General features: G+C 35.0%; 1 protein-coding gene across 1 annotated transcript in view; it reads left to right on the plus strand.

Annotated features, from left to right (window-relative positions):
- ZPBP (zona pellucida binding protein) overlaps positions 1–10,852 on the plus strand; it is a 29,205-nt gene extending 18,353 nt beyond the window's left edge. Inside the window, exons 5-8 of the mRNA XM_075417259.1 lie at positions 831–1,049; positions 3,556–3,632; positions 4,474–4,651; positions 10,739–10,852. Coding sequence (XP_075273374.1) covers positions 831–1,049; positions 3,556–3,632; positions 4,474–4,651; positions 10,739–10,830 — 566 coding nt within the window. The 3' untranslated portion in view covers positions 10,831–10,852. The remainder of the gene's footprint in view (positions 1–830; positions 1,050–3,555; positions 3,633–4,473; positions 4,652–10,738) is intronic.

The following is a 10,852-nucleotide window of genomic DNA, read 5'->3' on the forward strand; positions in this document are numbered from 1 at the left end:
GCTGCTTCTTTCAGCTGGTTCAGTTTCTATTCCTTGGTTCCTTTTTCCCCTCCACCCCCTTCTGCTTTCTGTGATTATACCCACGGCATGATCCCTGTTCTTCATTCTTTTACTCCTGTTTTATACTTAACATTGTGCTCTGTTGATCTTCAGCTTTGGGTAAGTAGAGTGGTTATCATGAAATAACTAGAAACATGCATTTTATGGTACATTGGCTTATTTGTAGAAGATGCCCAGGTGTGCATTTAGCTTCACAGTAAAGGTGAAATAGTTGATCCATCCATAAAAGTAAATTTCATACAGAAGCTTTTTCTGTTACTTTGGCTCATAAAGAAAGAATTCCTATTCATCTCATTAGTTGCATCATTGATCTCTGGGGAAAAGGATTCAGTTTTTAAACCCTTTGAAAAGCTTTTGTGATAGCTGACTAAAATGTATATATAGCATACTACTATATGTGGCTGTAATGTGTGAGATGAAATATTGTGTCACATACTAAAGGGTATTTTGTATGCTTAATTTTAGCTTTCAGAATCCTGAGCCCTTTATTGTAATCTCCTGTTGGTTAAAAATTTTAAAATTACAGTAATAAAGAGTGAGACTTACCTATGGATATAAATAAGAATGTTGACTTGTAAAAATCTCTTAAGTGTTTCCAGCTGGCCCAGCATACACTATTTTATCATTAGAAATTCTCTAGGGGTGCAAAATAGGTTTTGTTTATAAATGAAGGATTTAAATTGGCATTTTTTTTTTCAAATACACAATTCACTTTTCTTCTTTTTACTTCATATATGTTCCTCATCATCTTGCACATTTTTTTCCCTCAGCTTATTCTGATCCTAAAAGTTACTATGAGTTCACAGCCCAGTATCATGCAGTGCCCTGCAACAGTTCTCATAATACTTCTTTTGCCAAAGCATTGCTTCAGATACTAAACAAACTTGTTGCTGAACTTTCTTGTGAGGTTACATTAATTAAGTCAGAATGCCATCATGTAAAAATGCAGAGAGGAGGTCTACAGAATGAAATCTTCTTTACATTTTCAGGTAAAAATCTGCCTTGCGTTAAAGAATGGTTGGAATTTTTGTAGTTAATGGAATATATTTACTGCTTATATGCAGAAAGTATAGTAAGAGTTTAATAATAAAGTTTCTTGATTGTAAAAATACTTCCAAGTATTGCATATGAAATTCATGTCAATATCAGAAAGATATTTGATCTGTTCAAAAGTGCATATTTTACCTGATTTCAGAAGAGCTTCAGAACTTTGTATAGCTGTGGACAGATCAATATGTTTTTGATTTTGTATCATAAAACATTATCATGTCCCTTGTTGCACACTAACATAGGAAGGAAGGTGATACAGTGCATTCTGTAACTCCCCAGATTACTTCATCTAGTCGCCTACAACAGGCGCATAAATCACTCCATGGAGGTACCCTGGCCTTTGTACACAGCTTCCAAATGACAGTCTAAGGCTGGATGTCTAATTTTCAAGAACTAAAGTTAAATGAGATGAACCTCAATACTCTTGCTTCTTTAAATGGCAACAATAAAAGAGGGAGATTTCATAGTTTTCCATTTCTTTAAACAAAAAGGAGCCTAAAGGAGACCCAGGTAAAACTGAGTTGCCAAAAATACTGAGTTGGCTTGATATAAAGCAAATCATTAGGTGGCTTCAGAAGATGCCACCAAATTATGGGATATTTAAGGATTCTTAATGAGTGTGATTATGTATTCTAATAATTACAAAGCTTTGTATCTGTTACTAGGGTGTGTTTATACATACATGAGTTTATACATAAATGAAGGCCCCACAGTCTCTTAGTTACTTATCCTCCTTTGATAAAGTTATTAAAAATGTATTTTCACTGTCACATGAACTTGTTTTCATGAAATGTTTCCATTACTAGCTTTTCACTAAAGGCGTTAACTGTGGAAGACAGAAATCTCAGTGTCATATCCATCCAAAGGAGTTTTTTTTTCTTTACACTTATTCTCAGAATATTGCTTCTGAACACTGAGACTGTATGAAAAGAAAGTCTCAAATCCTTTATGTTGTGAGGTCTGAAGGAACCTGTAAAACAGTCCCAATATATGTTCAGTTCACTTGAAGTACTTTCTGTTATTAAGAGAAATATCTGAAACCTGGAGATACTATTTATAATTGTTGATATGAATGTACGTAAGAACATCTGCAATATTTTCTTGAACTTACTGTTTCTATTTATTTCACCTCTAAAAAGGCCATTGTTTTCCTACATTGTATTAGATTAGTCACTATGTATCAAGACATGCAGTTTGAAAAGATCCCTTTCTGAACAAAGTGTACCAATTATGCTTGATTTTCCACTTTCCAAGTTCCAGTTTTAATTTTCTTGACAATTAAATATAATTTCTTACAAAAGCAACGAAACTGTTAGTTGTATTTCTCTGAAAATTGTATTTGTAGTGGATAGCACTGACGTATATAAGGAGTCTCATTACTGATAGCGTAGTTAGCTAAGGTTAATTCTAAGGTTATTGAAACTACATAAATGAGACTTAGCTAATGTGCAGGCTTTATAGAATATTTGAGCATTAGAAGGAGAAATTCTCCAGTTAGAGATTTTGGTGGATGTAAACTTTGATACGACCCAGTGGTAAACTACATGTTCTTATGTAGCTTGAAGTCTTGGAAAGTACTTTTTGATTTCTAAGTAGAATTTGGTGTTTCAGAATTACTTCCACGACAGAGGTAGGTAAAGCTTATATTACAAGGAGTTAAATTCACATGTTAACAGATAATTTTGTTCTTAATATGGCAGCTTACTCTAATGTCAGTTCTGGAGAGTCCAGCAGCTTAGTTAACTATTTCCCAGGCCTTCACCATAACATGTTAGTACTAGTCAGTTGATACGGAATGTGGACCCATGCAAAAGGATTACTAAAACATAACTATGCTTTTTCTTCTGTCCATATTTGCAGTCTTCCTCTGGTTCTATGTGTCATAGGCATTCCTACAAGAATGTAAAGGGTTGAGTGGGTGAGGCTCAGGAACTGATGTGTTTGTGCAGAGGGGGAGCAGGGAAAACCTTTAAAAGCACTAGATATTGCCTTGATGGATTATTCTTGAGAGAAAACCTGAGTCTGTTGCAGAAATAGTCAGAAGCTTAAACTGTCAGGGTTCCTGGATGACTGAGTCTTCATAAAACAACAATGGCAGGCAGGTAATTAGAGAGGGAGTGACTTATTTCTGAAAGGATTCAGATATTTATAAATCTGGGAAGAGTCTGGAGTTATACGTTTCCTTGCCATTAGAATTTACAAGTAACTGACAGTTCCCATAAAATATTTAAGTATACTGAAAATTAGAAATAGATGTGTAATATCTGTAAGAGGACAAGCTCTGTGATTTCTTGAAAACATTGCAAGTTAGACATCTGAAATATGGTAAAAAGTCATAAATACTTGCGTCAGAACTGACTACAAGCTTAAACCAGTGACTAAAATAAAATAACTGTTGATTTCATTGACTTTGTTCTTCTGTAAACAGACTGTGTTTTGTTATAGTTGCTTCCTTAGAAAGAGAAAACCACAACCGACTGTGTCAGCAAAGTGCTTGTGATGCATCTCATAGACTAAACAAGGTACAGTAGACGGAAGAATAAAAAGGCAACTAACATAATAAGCTACTCTCTCAATAAAGTGTAATAACATAATAAATGAAACATTATTTAATTTTAACTACTATGACTTAAAATCTTTAATATTCCAGTGGAACACGTTTCATAAAAAATGGTCCAAAATTGCAGAGAAAATACAGGATTTTTAAAAATAAACATTGTCTTGGGCTAGGGAGATGGAACAGATGAGAGGGAACAGAGCTCTCTTGTATCCCAGCATTTCTGTGATTCTGTGCTGCTGGTTCTGCACTGACTGAAAGAAATGTTTTTTGCTATCTAGGACTGTATTTATGCAAATCTTTTTGAGTAAGGGAATTAGTCTTCCATGATTATATTTGATTGATATAATAATAATCCCCTTATTTAACTTGGCTTCAGGATACCTTTGGCATTTTCTTTTTATTGAACAGAAATAGCTAATAAAGATGGAAAGTATGTCTGAAATATAAGTGGACCTCAATAATAGTACCTATGTAGACAGGAAAGCTGCAAGTCTGTTGATGCTGGGCTACAGCCGTCTGATGTAGGCAAAGTTGCCATGGATTAGCTTTTAAAGTTCTATTTGTATAATCCTGAACACTTTCAAAGACATTGCATTAACTGATCAAGGTTTATCTAAATTAAAACGAACATATCCAAGAATATCAGATTGTCCTCCTGTTTCCATTCAGCTACAACCAAAAGACTTAGTGATACATCCTTTAAACCTTAATCCTAACTCATACTCACATTCTTTTGTCTTTTCTTGTATTCTGACCTCTTTCTATCAAAGATTCTGAAAAAAATGTTATTTATTTCAATTTAGGCAAAACACCTTATAGAGAGATTTTTTAAGCAACAAGTGAAAGTTAGGAGGAAAAATTCTGAACCATTGCCTGATATATACTACATAGAAGGTACTCTGCAAATGGTATGGGTTGAGCGCTGCTACCCAGGGTATGGAATGAATGCTCTAATACATCCAGACTGTTCAAAGTGTTGTGGTAAGTGACAAATTCATTTATCGTACAAAGTATTAAATACTGTTACAGTGTTTTTTGCTCTGATTGAACTCAGTACTTTGGTATTTAACTTTATAAAAATGTTACGCCATACTTTTTTGGGCTGTGATCCTGTCTAACCCATCAAGGTAACCAGTACTAGATCAGTTTAGTACTTGGGTAGAACTTTTCTAAGACCTTGTTGATTTAGATTTTAAGCCAGACCCACAATTTCTGTGGACTGATTTAAAATAAAATCAGTCAGATTAAGTGCAGACCTCTAGATAGCAGTGGGGTTTGGGGAATTAGATAGAAAATCTGTGGTCTGACCAGGTATGTTTAAAGTGCTGTTTTATGATGGGACAAGACAATTATTTTTGTTTTAAATTTATGAAAAGGGGCATAATAATGCAATGCTTTCATCTAATTACAAACTTAAATGCTACATTCCAGATCAGTAAAGTGAGAATAATAGATAAAATAATCACTCTGTAAAGCTTTGCAAAATAAAGTTAAATTTGTAAGTATTTGTGATCCCTTTGGAAGAATAAGGAAAGGGGGCAAATGAATTCTGGTAATTTTATTTTTGTCAGTTCTCATATTAAAACAAATGATATTACCCTCCTTAGATGCTAAGGAGTGGATTTAAAGAGTGTCTTTGCCAGACTGCAGTTCGCTCAAGAAAAGGTTATTTATATGATTCCCAAATATTGAGCCTGAAGTCTCAAGGGAACAGTGGAAGACAAGACACTTTGAGAATAAATCTGTAGTCAAGCTTTTGACAGAGATGATTCCCTATAGTCCTAGAAATGGTGAAAGAAAACACTGGATTACATGTTGAATGACAGTGTACAGAATGGAATACACTTTGAAAAGAAATAACAAGAATACAGAAGAAAATAAGAGACAGCTCTAAAATTGCAGGACATGCAAAATGTTTCCATATGTGACCGTTTTTATTTGTTGTCTTCATCAGAGGAAACTTAAATTTTTTGGACCATGTCTTCCAGCAAAAAGTGACAAATGTCTGCAAGGGATATATAAAAATATGAAATTTATTATATTTATTATAATACAGAATATTGTTGCATATGATTTCAAGGAAAGGTACATGAAAATCAAGTTTAGAAAAACATGTCTTCTTTAGGATGATATGTACGGAGTGTAGTTTTGTTTTGGGCTTTCCCCCAGAATATCTTATGCCATTCTAAACTTATTTGTATTCCTTTTTTCTTCAAAACACAAGTTTTGTCTTAGCTCTGGTGCATGTTCAACATACATAGTAAAAAATAATACTGTTTTCTTAGCTGCCATGCTCCTCTAGCTCCTGCACTAGACAGGAACACTACACAGACGTACACCAGTGTCAGCCCAAGAAGTTGATCCCTGCTCAGCTGGGATCATAACAGACACCTCTTTGGCAGATATAGGGGCAAGATTTCACATCTGAGGTACCCAGAACCTGAAACAGTCAGCCCTGAAACTTGACTGATTGCTGCTTCTCATCGTTGAGGACGTCATTCTGTCAGCATGCTCAAACACTCACTCTTTTCCTTAGTTGACCTCTTCGTAAAATTAGTAATTTCCCTTCCCAGAATCTAAACCACCATATCATAGGCAGTAAAACTGCAAGTGTCCTCTGCTTATCATTCTGCCTCAAGGCACGATACGAGCTGCAGTTACTCCTGACAGATGTATCCTGCATGATCTTTAAAACCTCAGCAGACTACATCATAGACTCCCAAGGAAATATAACTCAGTAGTGTACATCTTCGCCATTGGAAATGTTATTTTCTGAGATATTTATGTAATTTCCCTTGATGTAGTTTATACCTGTTACTTCTTGTTCTGTCTCACTGAATCTGGAAATGATTCTGTTAACTTTATCTTTCAAATAGCTTTTGTATATGCTAGAAGATGCTGACCATTTTCTGATACTGTCTTCATTGAACTAAACCACCTCGAGTTCAGTCTTATTGGTTGTGTTTGGTAGACCTCTGTTCAGCTCGATTACTGTCCACTATAGGTTCTCTACATTTGTTTTCAATGTCTCAAACTTCATGCCGTAGTTCTCAGGAGACCATGCTAACATGGGAGAGTTAGTTGTGCTTTGCCAAAAATTCCTAGATCTGTTACTTCAATAGAAAATAAAATATTTTCCCTATACCTTTTTTAGTGGGGGAGGTTTTTCCGAAATGTGCCCTTACGCAAAGAAACATTTTGACAAACACTTTTCCATGGAAGTATAGCAGAGTTCAACTTCTTGAGTTATTCAAAAGTTTCCCTTGTAGTTGCAGGAACTAGGTCCTGTAATGCAGTTAAAATAGTTTTAAGGTCCATTTTAGAACTATTTGGGAATTGTGGTCTCTTTAGATTCTCTTGTTTTGTAGTTTGAAAATCAAGTGTTCAATCAAAATTAATTCATTGAAAGTTCATACTCATTTGCCTTGATGCGGAGAATGCCATTTAGCTTAAGTAGTTTTTTTCTGTCTCCTATTTTATAATCAGAACACGTCAACTACTTTGTATCTGTTTTTGTAAGAGTCTGAATTCAGCAAACCTGTATCTCACATGCCCTCTTTTGAGTTTAATATTCTTGCACAGAGGTGACTAGAATTTAACACGGCATTTCAGATGAGCTCTTACCAATGCCTTTTACATCATTAGTGCTTTTCTTTTGGTCCCAAGAACCTCTGTCTCAAATGAGGTAACAGTGCCATGCTTCCCCTTTTCATTGTGACTAACTGTGCTCACAATCCTCTTTAATCAAAGGCCTTTCTCATTCTTTTATTTCTTCCTGCCTATTTAAATCTTATCCTTATTCACAGCTTCTCCCAGTTTTGTTGTCAGAATAGTTGGTTGGGACTTCTGATAATCTTGTTAGTGGAAGTATTTAGTAAAGCCTGCCTAAGAGCAAGCTCACGAGTAATCCCTTTAGCAATTTCTTCCCAACTCTTATTTCCCTTTTAAGCATCATTCAATACTCTTTTTTATATTTCATTCTAATCGTAATCTTCTGTAGTTTATCACATTTGTATGTGCTGCCATATCAGGTCCTTTCAAATTAATTACGTTTATCTTATCTTCATTGTAAAACAACACCAAATTGTATTACTTTCCGCTTACCTGCAAATATTTCAGTGGTCATTCATGGAATCTTTGCATAGTATAGACGTCTGATCAACTGTTCCGTGGTTTCTTGGATTTTTTTTCTCTTTTCTGAAAAATTTATAATACATTTCTTACCAGTCATAGGATATCACTGCAGATACACTGCAAACCTCAGATCTGTGTTGCCCTGTCATGGGCCAGTTCTATTTTGGAACATGGAAACAGATGTTAAGCAAACTTTCTAAGTGCATTAAACTTTGAATACTGTGACTGTTTCTCATCTCTGGGTCTTGATGAGGATTTCACAGAACAGAGAATGTTATGGAGTAGGCCCAAGAACATGGAGAAATAAAAAAACCTATGCATATCCTCTGCAGGTTGCATAAACAAACCTACTCTATTTTTACTTCTCATACAGCAAAATAGCTGGATATTTAGTTACACCTGTTCTCTTTCCTCTGTTATTTTTAGAATATCTGGTTTCATGTAGTGTTCTAGTAGTTCTGGTTCCTCCATGCCATTGTGCAGTGCTCTGTGAACAATGTGACATTTATGTCACACTGCCATCACAAAACCTGTGCACGGAGCATAACCCTTTCACTTACTGCATCACCTACCAATTTAAATCTCCTATATTAGAATTTGCACTCCTTTTCTTTCCCGTGCTTCAGTCTCATGTTCTTTTAAATCATACTATATCCTCATCTGGTTTTCTGTTTTTATATTAAAATGGCATTAAATATTGAGCTATTGTCTCACCTGCTGCTCCCACTTTCTAGTCTAAGTCTCTTTCTGAGTTAAACATGTTAACCTGATGAGTCACTGTGGGATGTATCTATCTTTAGAGAAATCTTCTTGGCAGAAAACACTGGTGGTAAAACATATCAAAATTTTGTTCATCAGGTACCAGATAAGCCTCAGGCAGAACCCTTTACTGAGTGATTCTTTAGATGCAATGACTTAAAAGACACGGAGTTAGTACTAATTAATAATTCCATTTAGTCTTCTGCCATTGTAAAGCAGTCTTGAATAAGCAGAATTGATGACTACAAACATCTTAGAAATTATTTCATATGATTTTATCTTAATGTTTTCCTGCTTTTAAAGCCCTGTTTTATGTTAAATAAAGCACATTATTCCAGGATAAGTTAATTAAATATTTTGGTAACAGCTACATGAGGTATGATCCACCATTAAATTTTACTTAACATAGGCAATTGAGTCATTTTCATGTCAGCAAAATTTCTAAATATAACTTTTCTGCTTTATAAATCTATTTTATTTTTAATCAGATGCAGCTGTGAGATTAATATAGTACAAAATGTCCTATGTTCCTTTGGGCTTCTCTAGAGTTCTAATTCGGTTTTCTTCAGTTATTTCTCACAGTATGGTAATTATTTATGTTACCGTAACATAGTAACTTGAAAGTTCAAAAGGAAATACATTATTCAGGAGAACATTGAAATAGTCCTAAACAACAGAAAAGAGTGCAAAATACTAGTTAGCTTATAGCATAGAAGAACAAATTAAGCTGTTGTGTGCGTTTCAGTTTCTGAGGTGTGAAGTGGCAACCATGTAAAATATGCTGTAAAGACAGAACATTTTGCTAAGATCTTTATACCTTCAAAGTGAAGGTATACCAATAGGAGTTCTCCATTAATGAAAAGACTGAAACAAGTGAAGTTTACCGGTTAAAGAAACTTTCCAGCAGCTGACTAAATAAGCTACAGGTCCCTACTTCAGATGCCTTTCTCTTTTTTGTGCTTTCTGCTAGACAGCAAACAGATGAGACTTCAGAGAAATAAACTTTTTATGCTATTGTAAGAGAATCCACCTTGCTGCAATTAAATAAGCTGAAAATTCTGAAGGATTTACTCAAAGTCCGCCTATAATCTTCAATAAAAAGAGTAGAATTTTGTCTCTGGTACACAAAATGATTGATTTTCCAGACAGAAAGGCTGGAAAACGCCTTTAGTTACATGTATTTGTAAAGCTTTCTCTTCCCCATAAAACCATGTCGGTCTGCCTATACTAACGTAGAAAAAAGGCAAGGTTTTGACATCATCTGCAGAGGACTCCTTCCCTCTTAAATTTCGTAAGGCCTCTAAGCCCCTCTTCCGTCAATAGCAGTGGCAAAAAGCCCTAAGCGAGCTCATAACAGCTGCTGGGGACCCAGTGAATCCTGCCAGCCTCAGCCAACGAAGACAAACCAAACCGAGTACTGAAAATCCTGCTGAAGGGTTGTGCAGTAGTGACCAAGAAGTCATTGTTAAGCCAGGCAAAACCTAATAACCGGTAAGCACCGACTCTGCAAAGGAAGGAAGGTCCTAATTTGCATACTGAATACTAATGCTGTTAATTAAAGATCTATCCTAAGGAAAGGCTACCATTGCCAAACTGAGGTATGATTCAGGATAGTCATAACCAAATAGCTCAAATTCTGCTTTTTTCTGCCAAGAGCATAAGGCTGAGTTTGTCTTTTGTGATGAAGTCATTCTGCAGATGACTGTACAGATTTCATCAAATGGCATTAACATGATCCAACAGGAAAAAAAATTATTAATTCAGAACACTTGTTCTGCATCATACACTGATTTCTGGTTTGATGTATTATTTTTGCACTACTTCTTAATAATTACCAGAGCTTACATTCAGCTTTATTTTGTCTTGCATTACTTATACAAGCAACTATAGTACTTTATTTAAAACACTGTTGGATATAGACCATATTAAAATGTAATTGATGGACATATCCCCTGTAAGTAGATGGAGTGAAAAGTGATGAAGAGAAAAATACAGTGTGATAAACAGATGATGTACAAAATATATACATTTTTTTCATCATCAACTAGCAGAATGCTGGAAAAATCTGATCTTTTCTCAAACAGATAAAAATGCATTCTAAGTGTTTCAAATGTAAATAATCTTTATTAATATGACTTAAATTCCACATTTATTTCTTGTTTTTTTTCTCCATAGTTGTATGCAGCCCAGGATCATACAATCCCAGTAACGGAATTCACTGTCTTCGGTGTGACAGCAGTTTGATATACGGAGCAACAAAGTGCTAATGGCTGAGGGATTTGCACTCTT

The sequence above is a fragment of the Opisthocomus hoazin genome, chromosome 3, assembly GCF_030867145.1.
Source record: "Opisthocomus hoazin isolate bOpiHoa1 chromosome 3, bOpiHoa1.hap1, whole genome shotgun sequence".
In the NCBI taxonomy this organism is placed as follows: Eukaryota; Metazoa; Chordata; class Aves; order Opisthocomiformes; family Opisthocomidae; genus Opisthocomus; species Opisthocomus hoazin.